The 21,958-nt window shown below is 37.3% G+C and overlaps 2 protein-coding genes across 3 annotated transcripts; one reads left to right on the top strand and one right to left on the bottom strand.

Moving 5' to 3' along the window:
• Window positions 1-269: 269 nt before the first annotated feature.
• Window positions 270-18,827, top strand: LOC123683381 (atypical protein kinase C). Of its 2 annotated transcripts, XM_045622393.1 has the most exons (11): window positions 270-704; window positions 863-1,151; window positions 12,171-12,221; window positions 14,022-14,107; window positions 14,782-15,058; window positions 15,117-15,280; window positions 15,459-15,676; window positions 15,781-16,031; window positions 16,114-16,382; window positions 16,496-16,611; window positions 16,717-18,827. In XM_045622393.1, exons 2-11 carry the CDS (start codon window positions 878-880, stop codon window positions 16,802-16,804), a joined length of 1,794 nt encoding a protein of 597 aa, XP_045478349.1. In that variant the 5' UTR covers window positions 270-704; window positions 863-877; the 3' UTR covers window positions 16,805-18,827. The 2 variants fall into 2 exon arrangements, with proteins under 2 accessions (XP_045478349.1, XP_045478348.1); XM_045622392.1 differs by lacking the exons at window positions 270-704; window positions 863-1,151 and adding an exon at window positions 4,119-4,778.
• A 621-nt stretch (window positions 18,828-19,448) lies between these two features.
• LOC123683384 lies at window positions 19,449-21,023 on the bottom strand. Its single transcript, XM_045622396.1, has 2 exons — window positions 20,862-21,023; window positions 19,449-20,664 (listed from the first exon to the last, which is right to left on the bottom strand). The coding sequence occupies exon 2, from the start codon at window positions 20,661-20,663 to the stop codon at window positions 19,602-19,604; it is 1,062 nt and encodes a 353-aa protein (XP_045478352.1). The 5' UTR covers window position 20,664; window positions 20,862-21,023; the 3' UTR covers window positions 19,449-19,601.
• Window positions 21,024-21,958: the final 935 nt, after the last annotated feature.

The following is a 21,958-nucleotide window of genomic DNA, read 5'->3' on the forward strand; positions in this document are numbered from 1 at the left end:
AATAAGATTGGGAATCTATGGTGTGACTCTATGACCTTTTTCAAAAAATTTGAATCAAATCAGATTTATTAATTGATAACTGTAATTATTCACGTCTTCGTTCTGATAATATATGAACTCTGAAACCTCTCCTTGTATTTCTGGTTGCAATCTAAAGGCTGAATGATTCATAACAACGTTCTTGTAAGTACAAAAGAATCCGAAATGAATCACGTATCGCTATCTCCTTCTGTTCTATGCATGGACGTCTTAATTTGGAGGTTAAACGTCAAACGTATAAAGCTGTTATAAAAGACGTAACGATATACCTGCGTGTGAAATTTCGCTTTATCTAATTTGCGGTAAGTCTTCCGTAGTGATTAACTACCCGTAGTGAATCCGCAGCTTTCTAACTTTTTCGCATTGGACGTATTCCTATCAAATTGATAGAACCACAGAAATGAAGTGACTGAAGTCGAAGTTGTTTGCTATTTTTTTTTTGCCCGCTTGATTCTTCTAACTGTTCTTGTGAAAATAGCTATGCTGTTTGGTTCCTCGTATTATCTACGTTAGTGGGTGTTTATGTTTCTACGTATGAAGTAGTAAAAAAGCAACTATTGTTTCGGATACGAGCTAGATTGGTCAGAAAATCCGATCGACTGAAAACATATAACAGAAGCTCTGCTACGAGGACTTTTGAATTCTAATAGGAATTAATCTGAAAAGTGAGTATTTGGTTATAGTCTTGACGTGATTTAGACAAAGAAAACCCTTTTTAGTAAACTGATAAGAGCAACTCAACGAACTAACCTTAAATGACTAACCCTTTGTTGACTTTGTCACACACCTGTTGCTACTGTTGTTTAGAGTGCTATTTCTGCAGGTTTAGAAGAGCGAAATGCCGCCGCAACTGGTCCAGAACAATGTCCAGGAAATACGCGCCAAGATAGCCTACAACGGTGAAGTTCTTATCACATATCTTGACGAAGACATAACACTGGAAAAACTGCATAGGGAAGTGAGAGAAATCTGCCGTTTTTCCCAAGACCAAATCTTCACTATCAAGTGGGTTGATGAGGAGGGTGATCCCTGCACGATTTCCAAACAGCTGGAATTGAACGAAGCCATCAGATTGTACGAGGTCAATAGGGATGTTGAATTGACCATGCACGGTGAGTAGTACAAACTAATCAGAGAATAAGGCTTGCTATCAGTGTAACGGAAACATAATGGAAATGTCTAAAACACTGGTTTCCTTAACTGACTCAACCTGTGATTCGATATACAGAATCTATATCAATGTTGTTGTTGAAGGGGAGTTTTATTCGTATGACAGCAGTATAACATTAAATTTCTAGAATTTTCAAAAAACTTATTGAACACTAGCATTTGATACTTTTATGAAATGACATAGTTGGCTAGCACCTTAAAGATATTGAGGAATTGAGTCTCATTCTGAATCAAAAAATTATTGATTTCCTTGTCAATGAATTAGAATATTTGTTTGTCAAAAAGAAAGAATTGTAGTATGTAGTAGTAGAATGTGGTTTTTATTAATTCATTTTAGATGTGGCGTAACCCTTTTCAAACAATTTTTCATAACTACTTATATATTTATATATCAAAATTATCAAATCGAAGTACTTTTGTATGATATCATGTACTTTTTGAATGAATGAATCAACAAACACATCCTTAACCATATGTTTTGATGTGTTCATTTTCACATCTGGATCATTTTTCAAGGAATTTCTACTGTAAGGAATTTTATTCCGTTTTTGACTGCAAAAATCCTATTAGAAATATCAACCGCTGGTTATTAACAAACCCTGATACCAACTAAACAATTCTCTATGTTGGGAAATTTACGCATATCTCAGGATTTTTGAGAGTTACACACCAGCAATATGCCCTTATCGCCCATAGACCAACGCGAGAAAAAAGACGCTGTACCTACCGACGCGTCCGCCGAGAACGTCCCGACGTTTTTATTCGGATCCTTCGGGGTTGCCGTTATCGATTCTGCCGGCACAGGCGCCTGGGGGTGGTTTGCTGTGTTGCCGCTTCTCGCGGAAAATACGAGGAAGAGGGATCGAAGGGTGCCAAAAGTTTTGTAGATACTTAGCTTTGTTTGGAAGGTTTTAGTTGAGATTTTGGGTGTTGTAGGACCTTCATTAGGGATTTTTTTGAGGAATTATGGGGGGTAGATGTGTGGAAATTGGGGCGTGAACAAAGTTGCTACGGTTTTGAAATGTTATTATTGGATTTTGAAGGCTAAAATCAAGAAAGGAATCTGTCTAGACAAAATTGACAATTGTATCATAAAAACTATAAATTATTTGCTGTTTCATCTCGTGAATTAGAATTTTTTTCAAATAAATTGAAAAAAAAACCGGGAGATACAACTAAAGTACAGATTTTTTTGTTGATTTTTTTCAATTGTAGGCCTACCAATGCTCACTAAATATTCTGGAAAAAGTATAATTACGTTGAAAATGAACAAACTGGAAATGCGATCATTTTCCCGCTATATGCTTTCAGGAAAATCCGATAAATAAAGATAAAATCGCTTCCAGGATCTGAACCTCAATGCGGGCCACAAAAGGACCTTTTCCGCGTGACCTGGACATTTCCCGACCTTTTTTTTCGCTTTTCTCTCCTACCCAAAAAGACCGAAAGCGGAAGCCGCGCAAACTTGAACATGTTCCAACTGGGTCGTCCTTGACTGACGTCAGTAGACGCGTCAACGTCGCATTGCTGTCTGTGGCCCGCCTCCACCTGAAAACCCGAAGGAAAACTCAGTTTTCACCGCCGCCCGTCCGAGCATTTCCCCCCACGCCGGACGATTTTCCGGGAAAAATCCTCGTTTTCGCGATAGACCAGATTTTCCCGGTTTTTCCGGGACGGTGGAAAGCCATCCGGGAAATTCGGGCCAGTTTTCGACGTTGTGAGTGCGTGCGGTTGTTTCGGGATCGATTCCTGGAGGATTTTCCCAGAGGTTTGTGATGGTGGTCGGTTTTCCCACGGTTCTGGGTAACTGCAAGCATATGGTCTGAATTTTCCGACTTTTCCGACTTATTTGTAGGGTGTAGTTTGGCTTATTTTGGTCATGGTGTGTGGTTTCCTTCGGGGAACATCTCCTAACCTCCACCCATAGTTTTAATCCCGGAAAATTCGATTTTTCCCGGCTTTCTGGTGAATCGGAGGTAGAAAGAAAAGCTTTCAACCTTTCTTTTCAACATAAAGAAACTCAACACGCGAAAGAAGTCAGAATAGGGAGTTTGCACGCGAGCTGATGTTATCAGACACTGCAAAAGGACTCTAAATTGGGTTTTCCTTTTTGGTAATTTGCCTCTGGTGATTTCCAGTTTACGAACCTGTTTTGTTGGATCGTAAAACTTCCCAGTTTGACTAAATTTGGACATTTTCAAGGGAAAAATACTACCTTTTAGTTGGAAAAGAATTTTATGTTTTTTTTTACGGCCCTTATCAGGAATATGTGATTAAAGTTGACAAGATCTGGGTCATTTAAAAAAAAATAAAAGGTCTGGGTTAAATCAGTCAGTGAGTTCCTTAAAGCACTTAATGTAAATATTTCAGTGAGAGCACTTGACGTAAATGAGTAGGTCTTATTTCATTAAGGCAAGTATTCATAAACTTATTATGAATGTGTTGGTTCTGATTCAGAATTATATTTCCTCATGAAGAATATTATTGATATGGATTAGTACAGGCGCAAGTTTGAATGAATACAAAATTCTAAAATACCTACTCCACCTCGTGTAATGAACATTTGCGGTACTAATTCAATGACAATAACAAATCACTGCTTAATACATCTGGACAATCTGAAACACAAAGTGCTCAGATTGTTTAGAGTACCACCTACTGACTTCTGTCAGAAATTAAGTACATAATCCTGTTAAATCACTCTAGTATCCATGTAAAGCCACTTAAACACTTACACAAACCTTTTCTGCGGCAACCCAGACATTTCAAAGGTAATAAGACCGATCAAGTGGTTGTTCCCTGTCTGTTAGAATGTTTGATCGTTTCTCGAAGGACCATAAAGACCTGCAGTTACCCAGCACCCACCAAAGGCCTACAAAACTCCCTGAATTCAACCTGCCCCTTTTCAGATAGCAAAACCGCCCCCAACCATGAATTCTATCGTTAACTGACGCGACCAGACCGCCCAAACATGGCCTGGGGCTACTGGAGCGCCACCACCGTGTCCGACCGCGGCAGGAGCCCCCGTCGGAACCAGAACGGTACCTCCAACGCCGCCTCCTCGTCCGGTTCGAGCGGCGGGAGCAGCAGGCTGGACTCCGCCAGCGCCTCCCACCACTCGCACTCCTCTGGCGTACCGCAGGCGGGCGCCGCAGCCGCCCCCAAGACCTACGTCGAAAACCCGCACGCCTCTGTCTCGCACCACCACCACCACGCCGCCCCTGCACCTCCCCACTCCGTTCAGGACTACGACGACATGCCGCCCGCGGTGTTCTCCAGGAGGCCGTCCTTGGACCTGTCCGCTTCTAGTCAGATAGTGGCGCACCCCCAGAACGTGACGCACGTGTGCGCGGCGCACGGTAGTCGTCACGTGACTTGTTTGGGGTCTGCCGGGGGCACGCTGTCGGCGGGGAATACCCTGACGAGGCTGGGGTCCAGGCATACGGCGGTGGAGTACGCGGTGCCCCACCACTTTCACATTCACCACGGTACCAAGTACGTGGAGTACCACCAGCCTCAGCTATCGTTTTCTGATGACGATTCTAGCTCGGAACCTGGATACGCCACAGGTAAATTGTGTTTGTTGCGTGGTTTTTTTTTGTTTTATTTGGTCGATGTTTTGGTTTTTTGTTTTCTTTTTTGCCAGGCACTTGAGTTATTCTCTAACAGCATGGAGTCTCTTGGTTCGATTTGAAACTGATTACCTTTTGAACTTTTTGGTCTTAATGTAAAAGCAATTTGTGACTCTATTGTTCCTTTTTTTTTTGTTTAGAAGAAGGTCCGATTTAACCTTCATTTTTTAGAACAACGAGCTTTTGAAGTGCAATTTCTCTTGGCTTGTTGTGTCGCTAGTGTTTCCTTACTAACCTATTATTTCAGTTTTGGCGTTTGTTGAGTGTTTTTTGTTTTTTAGAGGGTTGTTTTTGATTTTTTCATTGCTGAGTACTTCCGCCAGGAGAAGTAGATTAGATTTATTATTTCGGCTAGGCTTCAATCAGACGTAAGGACATCTTTTATTGCCTTTGCTATCTCATCGTGAAGCTCAAGAACTGTTCGGCCTAGGTGTTTGGTCCTTAGACAAGCCAGTTCTGTCCTTTCTGATTCTTATTTCATCTATCGACTGACCCATTGGGACCTACAGGTATTTGGTATTTGCACTGATAGTGCCTGTGGTAGATTCAGTGGTTTCTTGGTGTAGCTCACATTAGGATTTAAGCTAGGCAGGTGATGTTTTAGCAAGTTCATTAGCTTTTTCATTGTCAAGGTTCTGATCGTGGCCCCAAATACTTTCCCAAGTCTGTGTTGTCTGGTGAAATGAAAAGGACCTAGAGATTGTGGAGAGTTCATAACGAAATTAATACTTTAACAATATTTGGTTTTATGGACTGATAAGAACGAGTACCTTCGAAAGTGTTCCTTTTCTGTTAAGAAGCAAGTCTATACTCTATCCATTAGAAGAATCAATATTTTGCAACTTGTTGGCTCTTTGGCTTAATTTTGTAACGAAGGGATTTCTCCTAGTTGTATATCTTTGTTTGCCTCTAAGGCGCTAATCTACCAGATCCACCGGCAAGCAACAATGTTGCAAACGACCAACGATCTAACACCTCTTGAAAAATCGCTACGTGACGAAACACCAAGCGCTCAGTTTGTTTATATTTGCACAATCTTACCTCGCGAGCTCTTCTGGTTAGCTCAATAAATTATCGCCCTACTCGATGGCGATAATATGTTTGCCCGGTACTCTTGCAGCACACCGATCTTTATCTTCGCTAATAGACGCGCAGGTTGAGATCCGCGCCTTATCTAACCCATATCTGATGCTTATCTGTCCGCGTGCTTATCGAGAACAGATCACAGTACGTCGCAAAACGCGTCCGAAGGGTCGCGGGTAAACTTGTGCGGTAGCGATGATAGAATAGGTGCGAGAGTATGGATCTGGGCAAAGTGAAGGAATGGTGCGATCTGAGCTACTTCAGGACCTACGGCGAGACTTGGTTTTTGCTGTACGGGCAGTTGGGAAACGCTCAGGGTACGGTTCTTGTCCCGCTTTTGTTCGGGTGTTGGGTTGTGCTGGGTTATTGTGAAGTTGTTGTGGTTTTGTGGCGTTGCTAAATGTGGAATGGAGTGTTTTTGTGTGATACTCGACGTATCTAGATGATTTCTTCGAAATTGTTTATCGGATTTGGGTTTTGTATTGGAGAAGATTTCAATAGATGGCCGGGATGTTTTCTGATATCGTTTCATTAAGTTTGATAGGTTTATTTCAGATGATATACGGAAATATTGTTTTATAGGCGTGCAATTTCGTTATATCGTTTTGGGATTAATGAATTTTATCGCGATATAGAACGTTGTAAATCTAGTAGTGACAGCAATACTTTATCGGACGACAAATGAGGTGTTGAGCCGTAGGAGTTCGAGAATGTGGTACACGTACTATTTTTGCTGAAACTGAAATCAACATCATCCTAATTCAAGGATTTTTTTAATATACATATAACAATGTTAGATAACAATCTCATTACTTATAAAATTGTTTGGTTTATCGTTATGACATCGGATAATCATTACTTATTTCAGTTTAATATCTACTTATCTCCCAAAAATATTAAAAAAGGGCAGTGGTGATGACGTTAAGATATGCAGGACATCACCAGAATTGGCCAATACCACATTGAGTTTGTCACTGACTAAAATTCAAAGAAAAATAGATGTCTTGCCGTAGATTTAACATCTCCAAAGTCCCTCCAACAACCAGAAATCCCATAAACCACCCCCAAAGGGAGGTTTCGACATACAAGCGAGGATGTTTGAAACGTGTCGCATTTTGGGGTTTCCGCCCTGTACACAGGGTCGTAAAATTCGACGTTTCCCTGGGGAAAACGAGACTTTATTGCCCTCCACCGCCTCCGGGGGTGTCATCCCCCGGTGTAAATCGTATAAACGCGTGAGGTAACGGATGTTGCGGAGAGGGAACGTATGTTGCGCGTGATGTAGGTACACTGGCGCCGCTCGGCGTTATGACGGGCGTTTTTCGAACTTTCAAAGGTTAAGTTTTTGTTATTCGGTCCTTAATAGTGGAATATTACCTAATTTTCCTAAAATGGTTTCTAAGAGGGCTGCGGGAGGTGTGTATTACAGTGAGATAAGGGAAGTTGTTGTTATAAGTCGTAAACATGGGCGTAGTTGATGGATTTTTAATGGGGGTACTAGTCAATTATTTAATGCGAAATTGATGTCAATAAATCTCTGGAAAAACGTTTAAAACCACATTTTTCCTCGAAAATTACACTATATTCGTCAACACAGTCACATTTAAGGGTAAATAGGAGTGTACTCCTACTCTTTTCCAATATCTTTTTTGTAGAAAGATTCGCCTTTGCTCTCGAAATAGGCTTCAACATCGACAATCGCTTTTTCATTTAGCCAAATTTCTTTCCCTGGAGCATTCTTTTGAAGTCTGCTAATTGCAAGTGATCACTGGAGGCCAGATCTGGGACATAAGCTGGCTGGTCGAGCAGTTCGAAGCACAATTCGTTTAATTTGACCATAAATTTCATTAATTTATGGCAAGGAGCTTTGTCTTGATGATAGAGAATTCATTCTTTTGCATTTGAGGGTGTTTTCTTTATTACTGCTCACTGGGCCCGAAACTTATTGAAAGACGTGTTGGAATAAAAAAGTTTTTTCTTCATCTCTAGGAGCCCGTTGTGAACTCGAAATGTTCCATATCAAAATGCGTCTTCATTTCCGTAAACACTGAATTGTATATAGGTCAAAACACATAAATCTCATGTTTTGAAAATATTCGTGACCTACAACCTTCCGCACGTGTCTCAACAGATCCGTCCTTGAGCCCACAAATCTGGTTCTACATATACAGGGTTAGAACTATCAGAGGGCCACTACAGGGATATCGAAAACTGTTTGAGATACATGGTGGCTTGAATAACAAAAATGTTACGTTATTTAGGGATAAGTGTGTTGGTTTCAACAGATCCAAAATATCTCCAATGGTTCTCGAGATATCTCGAAAAAACTGAAAATCGAGATTTTCTTTTTTTTTCTCTATAACTCATTTGTTTTTGGAGATAGAAAAATGGTTTATAGGCATTATCCAATATAGAGATTCTTATGGTGTCTTCAGTTTTTTTCTGTTCGCCATTGTTTCAGAGATGCGATAGTCAAGTGATTATTTCACATAACAACTCTTCAAATTTGCGTACCTAGACTCGATATTTTTGTAGAGTGTGATACATTGTTGAATTCGTAATATTTTTCTTTATCGCCTCATGAGGGAAACCAATATGGCGTCCATAAGAAAAAAATGACTATCGCGTCTCTGCAACAATGACAAACAGAAAAAATCTGACGACACCATTAGAATCTCTATATTGTATAATGGCTATAAACCAAATTTCGTGAAGTTATTTCCAGAAACAAATGAGTTATATAGTAAAAAAGAAAATCTCGATTTTTAGCTTTTTCGCGATATCTCGGGAACCAATGGAGATATTTTGGATCTGTTAACACCAACACACCAATCCCTGAATAACGCAACTTGTTTGTAATTCAAGCCACCCTGTATCTCTAACGGTTTTCGATATCCCTGTAGTGGCCCTCTAAGTAGTTCTGACCCTGTATATAAATTTCGAAACGCGGTCTCGCTCGCGCGACCATATTCGCCATTGATTGCGTTCAATTTCAATTGGACATTTACAGAGATTACGCGACTTATTAATAGAAGTCTAGAATCGAAGCGTGGTCGATCTAGCACGTCTTGGCGACCGTTGCCCTCTTTTGTTTCGGTGGCGATATACGCGATTTTATAATATACGTCTTATATTTTCGCCGGGGGTTCTGCTTCCGCCAAGGAGGTGAGTTTGCACAGTGGCTTGTGTGGAACCGTCATGAGGTTGTGTTCTTTGTGTCCGACCCCCGTATTTCTCTATTCGCACTCCCCCCATCCTTCTTACGTGGTCTACGCAGCCGAAGGTACGTTGAACTGCAGTTTTTCACGTCCTAGATTTACCGTTGTTTTTCTGCTAGGTTTTTGTTTGATCTGATGGTGTTTTTCTCTTTCTTTATTAGGAGCTGGGTTGGAAGTGGGTTGCTGATTAGTTTTCTTTAGACCTGAAAAGAGATATTGTTGTTTTATTTTGTTTTTACCTGATTCGGTTTTTATTTTAAATTTGATAGTTTTTGTTTCGACCTTAAAGTAAACGGTTTTCCAATACCAATGATACAATTTGAAATGGTTATATTATTTTGTGACATTTCTTATGTCATTTGTGTTCAGTATGTTATACCAATTGACCATAGAAAGATACACGCTGCAACAACGTTTAAAAATTGTTGAATTGTTGTTGTGACTGAATTTGTCTCAAGCGTCTGTCTCGTTTATTTTGTTTCATAATTTCACTGAGTTGCTTGAACGATTCACCTACTAGTACATTACTCAGTTTCGTTATGAAATAAATCGACATACTTATCGCTTGTGGGTTTATTATTGAAATGTTCTATGTCGAAGTAATGAATGAATAAATCTCAGAGTAATAAACGTAGATAGAGGGAGCATATGTCATTTCCATAAAGCAAATTTTGTCCCAATATGAACTAACAAATTTGACATGAAGTGCGCGGAAATGAAAACATATCAGTGATACGATATTTCACTCAATTCGCGAGTTTCTCCACAGAGAACGCACTTCTTATGCTCCATAGTGAATCAACGTTTCATATTAACTCAAAATATATTGAAATAAATACCTAAATATATCAGAAATTCAGAAAACAAACTTCAAGCGCGCCAAACGACGTGAAACAACCGATGACACTAGGAGAGCAAAAGTTGCCAAACCTTGGATTTCAGCAGGTAGATACAGAAAATAATAAATGTTCTGCTTATTATAATTTCGACAATTAGGAAATATATCGGATTCCAAATATTCAAATTTGCAGATTTAATCGGGAATCACTCAAATAAATATATTTCATTCAATATAATATACATTCATAATGATTTAGTAAAATTGTGGATTTGAAAATATATCACAATCCGACAACGTAATCTTACCATGTTGGGGACATGTAAAATTTGCTTTAACTTCCTCTATCCATGTTTATTACTCAACGGAATAAATATATTGCCATTTTCTATGAATTGATGAAACGTCACTTTGACATGTTAAATCAAAATTGATGGAGACTCATAGAAACTTATTTAAATCGAATGTCAACTTGACAACTAGCGCGAAAATTGTCGAGGCTTCTCTGAATTTATCTTTATAGGCAATTACTGACATTTAAGCAAGACTCAAACGGAAAATCAACATAAATTCCGCATACAATCTAAATTCATTTGAAAATAACCATTTCATTTCATAATTCATATTATCTGACGCGTAAAAACTTCGTCGTGAACATAACGGCCATAGAAACCGAGAAGAGCGAACGCGAACCAAAATAGAGACCGGCATAAATTCCACAGAACCCGACCGTGTTCTTCTTATCTCCAGACGGCCTCGGCTCCCCAGCATCCGACGCCGCCGTCGGTTCAATCGGGCTTAATGAACGACGCTGAGATAGTTACGCCGCTCCCCGACCAATATCGCAATATTTAATTTTTAATAAGGTAGTTACGGAATCGGCACGGTTGCCCACCGCTATATCGCGTAATATTTGATGATTGGAGGGGGGGGGGGGACGTGCGCTACTGAACCGGAACGCGGCCCCCATAATGGATTGTATTCTTTTGATCTCGTTAGTATGAACGTTATTCGCGTATTGCCAGAAATTCGGTTTTTTTTTTCGGTGGCACGATTGATTTCGAACAAATTTAAAACCTATATTGATTGCTGAACGCTAAATTTAATTTCAAAATTATAAGTTCCGCCTATTTAGAATGCAGAACAATTGGTTTAATTGAAATCCCACTTTGTTCTATGATCCACAATCCTCATAATGTCAATGTCAAACTGACGCCAACTCTCAGAGTAATAAACATAGACAGAGGGAGCATATGTCATTTTCAGTAAGCAAATTTGATCCCCAACATGAACTATCAAATTTGACATGAAGCGCGCGGAAATGAAAACATATCAGTGATACGATATTTCACTCAATTTGCGAGTTTCTCCAGTAAGATCGCACTTCTTATGTCCCATAGTTATACATTAATAACGATATAGTGAAATTGTGGATTTGAAAATATATCACAATCCGACAACGTAATCTAACCATGTTGGGGACATTTAAAAATTGCGTTTACTCCCTCTATCTATGTTTATTACCCTACGCGTCAACTTATATCTGCAACTTTTTTGTACTTTTTTGACAAGGTGAATTGAATTTAATTTAACAATCAATTCTTCATCATCTAGTCTTATTTAACCTGAATTTCAAAAATTGTGACAATCCTGTAGCACAGAATTAACAAGCAATACAAAATAAAAATAATTATCAAAAGAAAAAAACAGGAATATAATCTCTGAAACTTCAGAGTAACGTCTCCTTCTCAAGTTTGAGTTTAAATCGGATTCCGCCGACTAAAATAGAGCATTCCTACGGACGCAAACTAACAAACAACTAAACCCTACCAGTCGAAAATAATAAATAAACCCTTGAATAGTCGAAAAATTAAAAAAATTCCCGAAACTTCGTATTAAAGCTGCTTTGTTCTCGACCGTTCCCAAATCGTTTCGTCCCAACCGAAACTAGAGTATTATTTATCTGACCCAAACTAACCTCCAAATGGATCCAACCTGCCGATAAATAGAACAAACAACATTTCATAATCAACAACCTCCCAGATAAGATTATTATTCGCAACGATGGGATGTCCGATGAGGGAATGTGAATCACAGAGCGCGGTACAGAAATTTGTTTTCGAAACATAAAAAAAAATTGGTGGTTCATCATGTCGTCCAACATGGGCTTACTAGGTTGTTTTGTTGCAGTTTTTCCAAATGTGCCGCCCCAGCCAGGGATGCCATGCCAGGGAGAGGATAGTAAGTAGTATTTTTTATTTATTTCGTTTGGAAAACAATAAAAACACTCGGCAGAAAAAAAGAACACGAATTTTATAGACTAGGTACAAATTTAAACAGTACAAAGCGAATAAAGAAAAATGTTGTCACGGGTACACGATGTGAGTTTGTTATATTATATTTAAATTTATTGTTTTTTGGTGTAAGTATTTATCCTTCACTTTGGTGTTGTATTAATAAACTACTATTGTGAATTTTAGTCAGCAATGTAGTTCCTTCTTGTTTTTCTGTATTATTATAGTTTGAATAAATTTACTTAATTTATTTTTCTGATTTGCTTTTCACTAGCTCATTGATATAATTCCTAAAGCAAAAAATTTAGATTAGCCCATTGGGGAGTTTCATTTGTTATCCCAATAGGTTATTTGACAATTTTATAGTACCTATTCTCCATAGAGTAATATACATAGATAGAGGGCAATATTTACATGTCCCCAACTGGTTAGATTATGTTGTCGGATTGTGATATATTTTCAAATCCACAATTTTACTATATCGTTATGAATGTATATTATATTGAATGAAATTTATTTGAGTGATTCCCGATTAAATATGCAAATTTGAATATTTGGAATACGATATTTTTCCTAATTGTCGAATTTATAATAAGCAGAATATTTTTTATTTTCTGTATTTACCTGCTGAAATCCAAGGTTTGGCAACTTTTGCTCTCCTAGTGTCATCGGTTGTTCCGCGTCGTTTGACCCGCTTGAAGTTTGTTTTCTGAATTTCTGATATATTTAGGTATTTATTTCAACATATTTTGAGTTAATATGAGACGTTGATTTACTATGGGACATAAGAAGTTCGTTCTTTGTGGAGGAACTCGCGAATTGAGTGAAATATCCTATCACTGATATGTTTTCATTTCCGCGCGCTTCATGTCAAATTTGATAGTTCATGTTGGGGACAAAATTTTCTTACTGAAAATGACATATGCTCCCTCTATCTATGTTTTTAACTCTGAGATATTGCCCAATCTATTGACATTGTCAAAAATGAAAAAATCCAATCGAACTGAGCTTCACAAAAAAAAACGGTTGAATCAGTTGTGACGTCACTGGACGCTAGGTTGAACTTGTATTTTACTCTATATTTTTGAGAAATATTAACGCGTAGTAAAAATACCATTTATGAGCTCAATTAATCTCACTGAATGATTTGAAAAATTTGTCAAATAGCCTTCTGCGATTCCTCTGACCCAACCTAGTTTCGAAACACCCTGTGAAGGTCGATCGGGTATGGGAAGAAGTGACATGTGTGAACAACGCAAAGTGTGTGAAACATTCGTTCGTTGTTTTAGTTTGCAATCAACGATCTGACCGTCGTGCTGCACACTATTTGCGTTTTAAGAATTGTTTGGACCTGACTGGACCTCTCAAAGTTTATGGTCTATATTGGGAAACACCCTGACCACGTTGCCCCGTTATGGGCTAAGGGTGTCTTTATTTTAAACTGAGATGACTGTGATGAAGTTGCTGAAATGCATTCTGTTCTGCGCCCACAATCATCACGAAAAATTCGGTAAATATGTCTCGGAGATGGCCTCCAGATTGTGTCTTTTCTTTTTCGAAAATTGTCGTGTTATATAATTGTTCTTTTGGTTGTTTTCTTTTAAATTCTTATTGTCGCGTTTTTAGTTCGGTTTTGCTTGAGGATATTTTAGAATTTTGTGTTTCTTTGGTTTCTACATAACCTAGATGCAACATTCAACCCTATGTCCGTTTTTTGCGTTTGTTCCAATTTTTTTTTATTTTCAAGGGAGCATTTATAGAAGAGGAGCAAGGAGATGGAGGAAGTTGTATCGTGTGAACGGTCATATATTCCAAGCTAAAAGATTCAATAGAGTGAGTACTATTTCTATCTTTCAATAGGTTAGTGAAAAAATAATAAGTTTTAATCTTAATTTTTTTTTCGAAATATTGTTTAATGATGGAAAGTTTTCATGAATCAAAGTCTTTGAATACTAATTATCACTCTCTCGCCTTCTAACCCATTTCATATTATTTATTTATGGTGAATACAGTTAACTTTCAACTGTTTAGTCATACAACGATTAGTCTTTCGAATATCATCTGCGATAAAATAACTTTACTATCTACTATTTGCTCACTTCCTTCACAATATTTTTTTTTGTGGGGAGAAAATGACTGTTGTGTGCTAATTGTTTACTTTTTATCGAACCAAATGTCGCCCATTTTTTGAAAAAACAATTTTTTCAAGGAAACGCTCATTGAATATTACGAAAAGTTGAAAGTAAGTCTTTCGAAACGTTTTTTCAAGTAACTGTTATGCATTTCTTTTTCCATGTCTTCTTCTTCGATTTTTCGTAATTTCTATTCTGTACATGTTGAATAAAATGAAAGCTGTAGCTGTAGCCGAGTATCGTAGTACTTTGTTTCTGTTTTTCATGAGTAAATACAATATTAATAGAGTAACAACGCTTTTATTAACTTTCTCCCAATAATCAATCATTTCGACGTATTTTCTCACTGTTACAATTCTGTGTAATTTTTTTTAGCGGGCCTTCTGCGCATTTTGCCATGACCGTATATGGGGCCTTGGCCGGCAAGGATTCAAGTGCATCCAGTGCAAGCTTCTGGTGCACAAAAAGTGTCACAAGTTAGTGCAGCTACCCTGTGCCAACGAGCACGTAGAGCCTGTTCTTAGAGACGAACAAAATGGGGCCGAATCCACTGGAGGACAGGTGGGGCTTGTCTCTTCCCCCCACGTCAACGACGCAGGCCTGCAGGATCATCTCCGAGAGTTCCCAGAGGCCCCACAGGCCGACCTATCTGGTAAGTGGTCTCTCCTTCCACCTAGACGACTTCTTAACAGATTCTATCCATTTTTCAGGAGAATCCGTGCCGGTCGAAGACCCCAAAGAAGACCTGGACACCGGTTCGACAAGACAATACTCCCTGAACGACTTCGAGCTGATCAGGGTGATCGGCAGAGGGTCCTATGCCAAGGTGCTGATGGTGGAATTGAAGAAGACCAAGCGTATCTACGCGATGAAGGTAAAAACGTATTTAAAATGAAGGGGTTCCCCATGGGGCTATTCGAGGACCGTTTAAATACCTTAGACATTAATATTAGTAGTGGTGTTAAGATCTCAGGGTTGGAACAACGCAAGGGATGCTACATTCTTCCCCAACGGTTGTTGAACATATTAAAAACATCTTTTTAATTAAACAGGTGATCAAGAAGGCTCTTGTGACTGACGACGAGGACATAGACTGGGTGCAGACCGAAAAGCACGTCTTCGAGACAGCCTCGAACCATCCTTTCCTGGTGGGGCTCCATTCTTGCTTCCAGACGCCAAGCCGTCTGTTTTTCGTCATCGAGTTCGTCAGAGGGGGCGACCTCATGTTCCACATGCAGAGGCAAAGAAGGCTCCCTGAGGAGCACGCAAGGTATATTTCTATACTGATCCAAGACATAGCATCGTTGGCCCTTCGGCCTTTGGCAGAATGGTGCAATGGGAAGTTACGATTGTTGTAATCTGGATTTTGTTTAGGTTTTATGCGGCTGAGATCTCCCTGGCCCTGAACTTCCTTCATTGCAAGGGCATCATCTACAGGGACTTGAAACTGGACAACGTCCTCTTGGACCACGAGGGTCATATCAAGTTGACTGATTACGGAATGTGCAAGGAAGGTATTAGGCCCGGAGACACAACAAGCACATTCTGCGGCACTCCCAACTATATCGCTCCCGAAATTTTGAGAGGAGAAGACTACGGCTTCTCTGTAGATTGGTGGGCTTTAGGTGAGAAAAATATTAGCATATTAGTTTTAGTACTTTACTTTTTCAGTACAAATAAGTATTAAATAATCCTTTGGTTTTTCAGGTGTTTTGTTGTACGAGATGCTGGCAGGAAGATCACCCTTCGACATAGCTGGTGCTTCCGAGAACCCAGACCAAAACACCGAGGACTATCTGTTCCAAGTCATCTTGGAAAAGACCATAAGAATACCGAGGTCTCTCAGTGTCAAGGCCGCCAACGTACTTAAAGGTTTCCTGAACAAGAACCCGGCTGATCGTCTAGGGTGTCACTCACCCGACTCCTTCACCGAGATCACTAGCCATCAATTCTTCAAGAGTATCGACTGGGATATGGTAAACCAATACTTTTGTCAAACCTCACTATGTTGGATATTTTAGGAAAAATCTCTTAGAGATGTTAAGCACTTTGTCTGATCATTTTACTCAATTATTTCTTCGCTTTCCAGCTGGAACAAAAACATGTGCCTCCTCCTTATAAACCAAGACTGGACTCTGATAGAGACTTAGCTAATTTCCCTCCTGAATTCACCGATGAGCCTGTACATCTTACACCAGACGATCCGTAAGTTTTTCCTATATACAAAAACATACCAATTCAACTCAATATAATTTGTTTTCTCTGCCTTTTCATCAATATAATTCGTATTTTCTCACTGTTTCTTTTCAGGCGTGTCATCGAGAAAATCGACCAGTCTGAATTCGAAGGCTTCGAGTACGTTAACCCACTTCTCATGTCGTTGGAGGACTGCGTGTGACATGACATAATGTGTGCACTACATCCAGCTAATCGCCCAACGTTGCCTCCGCCACCTCCTCCCCCGCCCCCCGATCTGCTACATCTCGGAGGGAAATATCTAGAAATGGACAATGTTCGTCCGACTTCGAAATCTCTCTTGCAGAACATATTTTGCTTGCCTTTGAATTAGACGTTTCTCTGGTTGAAGGGGGCTTGGTGTACTGAATTCCGGAAGGCAATGCTGGTGGAAAGAACATTGTTTAAATTATTATCACTTCTGGAGCAGCAAAAAATCACGGAAAGTTAGGTTAATCTGTCAGTGTTCTATGCTATGGTTTCGTGAGTTTCAGTGGTCTTATGAAAATTGTGATTGATATCACAAAGTTTGTTTTGTTATTCTTCAATTTTGTGCTTCAGGACATGTAAACTCCAGTCTACTGTGATTATCGCAAAAGAAATGAGGTTATCTGTGATTATTCTAGCTTTTTTCTTTATCGGAATGAAAATGAAGCCTTTCTGCGAAGTTTATATGATTTAAGTAAGTTTTTCCGAACTTACCATGTTATTCTCTCACCGAAACTCAATTATTGACCAATACTTATTAATTTTCGAAATTTTTATGGAAGGGATTTATTTGATTTCTTAATTGTTGAGCTATTATAGTAAAAAACCTAAAAACTTTGTTCTACGCTTATTCTCTCAGTACGTTTTGCGGTGTAATATCGAATCTCGCAGAATGGTTCATCGAAAAATTAATATTCCAAAGAGTTAATGGCTTGGTGAGAAAAGAAAATGATGTGAATTATTTGTATATTTCAATATCTTGGGTGTTTGAAGGAGTTGGGTATACTTGATGGCCCCCTTGAATACAGAAGGAATTATCCCATGAAATATTGGACAATTGTCAATTGATTCAATCAGTTTTTGAGAAAAAGTAGTTCTGGGGCATTCAAATTCTGGTAGAGTTTTTCTGATACTGCATAATTAAATTTAAGAAAACCCCACTTTTGGACGTGGAAAACAAAAATGCAAAATTGGATAAAGTCTACCATACAAAATGAGAGGCAGCCTGTATAAATACAACCATGACCTTTGTCAAGTTGAGCTGTAAGCTAATCATAAATGTAATTTAAAAATACAGTTTTCTGATTATCAACGAAGCTTGTTAAAAATATATTCATACACAATGCTGTTGAAACTTAGATATTCACTGAAAATTATAATTTTAAAGAAATCGACTTAGGTATAAGAATTGCGAAAATCTACTAAACGCTCTAAAAATATACACGAGTTCTATAAAAGAGAGATTATATTGAAAATAGAAGACTATTGTGAAATTATTTTTTTTCCCAGGATTCAAATGATATTCTGAAAGGAAAGAGAAATTTTGTGAGTGAAAATAACGGCAGTGTTCAAAATAATTTTGTAGGTATCTTTTGTGAAATTGCATTAGGCTTTTTCGAATTTGTGACAATGGAACTTTCAATTAATTGTACTGTTGTGGAGAAATTTTTTTTTCTTTGAGGAATATCGTTTCATATAAGTTTATTTTTCAAATTTATATGTCAAACATATCTTTTTCTGAATTTGTACAGTGTGGGTTAAACTCATTGTATTTTTGCAGAAATTAATTGGTGTTCAGTTGTTTGAGTTGTTGTTGATAATTTGATGAAAAAAATTAACAAAAAAAAATAATGACTGATGTTTAAAGGAAACCATTGAAATGACAAAATGGTTTAAAAATTTTGTATCATATTGAAAAAATTTAGACTAGCTTAATTATGGAAAACTAAGTATATATTATACATACTTCCTCACTTTGAAGACTTTATGTTAAGGGTTCATTTTTTGTGAGAAGTAATGTTTTAAGAATTTGATAATTGGTATTATTTTTCTAAGTATTTTTCACATTCCAGACTGTTTTTGGATGATTTATATATAACTTTTTATGAGTTCATTGTTACAATACCCCTTTTGTATTATTTATAAACTTGAAATGCTATTTTATAATTTATGGAAATATATTCAATATTCACTCATTATATCTTGTTTTATTACCAAAGATGCTCATTCGTTGTCCCCCTTTGAACAAGTAATGAAAAATTTGAATGAAATCCCCGAGTATCACAAGCCAGAAGAAAAAATCATAAATGATTTATTTCGATACAGAAATGAGTGGCTATTTCAGTAAATCCCTTTGTTTTGAGAATCTGTTCCATGATTTTCAAAGGTTAAAAAGTAAGTTGAAAAAAAAAGTACTTCAGAAAGCAATCAATATTTTTTTGATTTTAAAGATTCATTAGTTCTGATATGAAAGATTTCATAGGAATAGGTTAACGATAAAATGAGCATTGAGAGAATCATTAATTGATTTCTATCTATTATCAAGAAAACAAATTAATATAAAAAATAAATACTTATGACAAAAATTATTTACTGTTAGAAAAATCTGGCACAATACCAGAAATAGGAATAAATTTGGTCTGTAAATTCTGAACTAAGTGAAGATCTCTTGTTTATTCAAGTGTGAAGAAATACAACAACTTGCCTTCATCTTCGAGATTGTGTGATAATTTGAAATTTGTCAAATGTATAAAATCCTACAACTCTTAAGTTGACTTGTAGATTTAATGTAAAAAATAAAAAAACAATAAATAAGAAACATTTTTCAAGAGCTAAAACCTATTATTTATTAAGAAACTAGTGTTACATATAAAACATTTGTTGTCAACAAACACAATTACACAAACTGAAATACTAAAATATAATAACTTTCATATTAATTTTATTTAAAATTCTCAATCAAATGTATATCTCTAATTTTCTTCTACCAATTCTGGATCCCCTTCATGTATTTCGATGATAGGCATCCTCCAGCCGCAATCATCTGATAAAAATTGATAGGTTTTAGACGATGAATCATGCAGATTTTTGAAGAAATTCTCATCTTCTTCATTAAGTTCGTACTCATCATTTAGGCTCAAACTAATGAGAGTATGAAGGCTGGCTGGTAACCTTAGTTTAAGGTACCTCAAAACCGAGCTATTATTCAAACAATTTTTTTTTTGTCTGCTCATCTTCAAAACTTTCTTTATCTGATTCAAATCCTTCGTATGCTGCTTTAATTTGTGAAGATATTTGGTTTCCACCGTTTTACAAATTAAACTTTCCAAGGCTTCAGTACTCATTGTTTTAGTTGGAGAAGGGACTCGTAATGCTGAATCATTGGTATTCAGGATTTCATAATTAGGCTTCCCCTGTTTGAGAAGAGGGGCAGGTATCTTTCTCATAGGGGTACTACTATTTTGAATAACTGAAAATTCATTGTTATCTCCTAATATGTACTCTTCTTGATCCTGATACTCCGGTTCTTGTTTGATTCTAGAAACACCATGATCCTTCTTTTCGATGGGAAATAGTGCATCATCATTTAAAATGTAAGATTTCACCTCTTTATTAACCTTATATGAAGGATATGTATCTAGAACAAACACTGTTCCATCTTCATTTGCAGGTAGTACTTGAATATCTTCCATTTTCGGTGAATTCATGCTAGGTTTCACCTTGTCAATATTTGAATGAATAAAAGTAGGTGCTGGTTCATCATATAAGAAGTCTCCATCTAATGTAGGAATTGCTTGTGCCAATAATCTTTTCTTTTCAGCATTCAAAAAACAATTATCTGCAAAATGCACCTCACAAACTACTTTATTTCTGAGCTGGTATTCATCCAAATCGAAAAAACTTGGTTTACAAGCCTTGTTAATCCAGGCTTTGCATCGTTCCTTCTGTTTCACAGGATAGTGAAAGAAATGTATGTTCTGTGAAGTTTTGGTCGTGTTTCTGCATGATTTGTACGAGCACCTACAGCCACCCATGCTAAAAAAAAATAATTTTACAAGCATTCAGCAATAATAAAAATTCAATAAAGTTCCCTAATTTATGATTTTTACCGGCCTTCCCCTTTATTTGTATATAATGAAATACTTTGGCTACATTGCAAAGTTCACTACAAAGTAAACCTAGGTAGGTTCACCTAGAAACAAGAATATCGGTAATGAACAAACGTTATCTACCTGGTGAAGGTGCGTTTGTATCCTTTTATGGCCGGCAGTTTTGTATCTTTAGCGATTACTTTTCATGAATAATTATTTCAATCTCAGGTGAAAAATGCTAAAAGATACAAAGTAGTAAACAAAGTTAATAAGTGTTTGTGGGTTATGGTAATTCTGTGATACAATCTAGAATCATAGAAATCTATCGCAATTGATGACGTTTACATAATGAAATATTGATTAGAATGCACCTGGAAGGTTATATTTCATTAAGAAATAAATTTATGATTTTATTTCATTTCGTTCTCTAATAGTTTAAACAATTAAAAAAATGTTTAATCTGATTAGATAAGAATAGTCACTGTAATGTTATGTATTCTATGGTGCTATCTATTTCTTTTGGTTCAGGAACTTAAAAAAACACCTTTCCAAGTTTCTAAATCCAAATATCTATTGGGAACGAATAGATACCACCATAAAGTTCAAAAGCCGCAAAACACCAATTGAATATATTATCACTCAATCGAAATCTGATCAGTTTAGCTTTTTATTAGTTTTTCCAGGAGTTGGAAAATCTCGAAAGTACTGATGTGAAGTCCTTATAGGTATTTTGTAGAAGAAAAAACTCAATTTTCGAAAGAATTCACTTGGAGAAACGAAAAAATCGTACACTTATCGTATTATACATTTGATGTATGAAATTCAAACGAAAGTCAATTTACATAGGAAATATTTTTTGTCCAAGTTCTAATAATATCTCGATAGATGTTCATAATTTATTAATAATTATTGGTACAACCATGAAATAATACTCGTACAGTACAAGTCTATCGGTTCAGGATCAATTGCATCGCTTGAATACCTAACTGAGTAGGAATATTAAACCCATTTTACGACTTCTTCGTTAGCGAAACTAGTTGTAGAATTCCTGCATGTACCAGGACTAGTTAAGAGCAATATCTACCAACTACTGATGGTTTTCTAATTAGATACGCTTTGAAACAAGTTGATTTGTAGGAAAATTTTAAATATGGTAACGAGCTCTGATGCGCACCATCGAATATCTAAATTGTGCCATAGAAATGATTGTATTGACTGATAAGCGCATCCACCACAAT

The sequence above is a fragment of the Harmonia axyridis genome, chromosome 6, assembly GCF_914767665.1.
Source record: "Harmonia axyridis chromosome 6, icHarAxyr1.1, whole genome shotgun sequence".
In the NCBI taxonomy this organism is placed as follows: Eukaryota; Metazoa; Arthropoda; class Insecta; order Coleoptera; family Coccinellidae; genus Harmonia; species Harmonia axyridis.

Coding starts and splice junctions, on each gene's coding strand:
- LOC123683381 (XM_045622392.1), top strand. CDS start 4,181: ATGGCCTGGGGCTACTGGAGCGCCACCACCGTGTCCGACCGCGGCAGG. Junction 4,779..12,170: donor GGAACCTGGATACGCCACAG/GTAAATTGTGTT, acceptor GTTTTGTTGCAG/TTTTTCCAAATGTGCCGCCC. Junction 15,677..15,780: donor CTCCCTGAGGAGCACGCAAG/GTATATTTCTAT, acceptor GATTTTGTTTAG/GTTTTATGCGGCTGAGATCT.
- LOC123683384 (XM_045622396.1), bottom strand. CDS start 20,663: ATGGGTGGCTGTAGGTGCTCGTACAAATCATGCAGAAACACGACCAAA.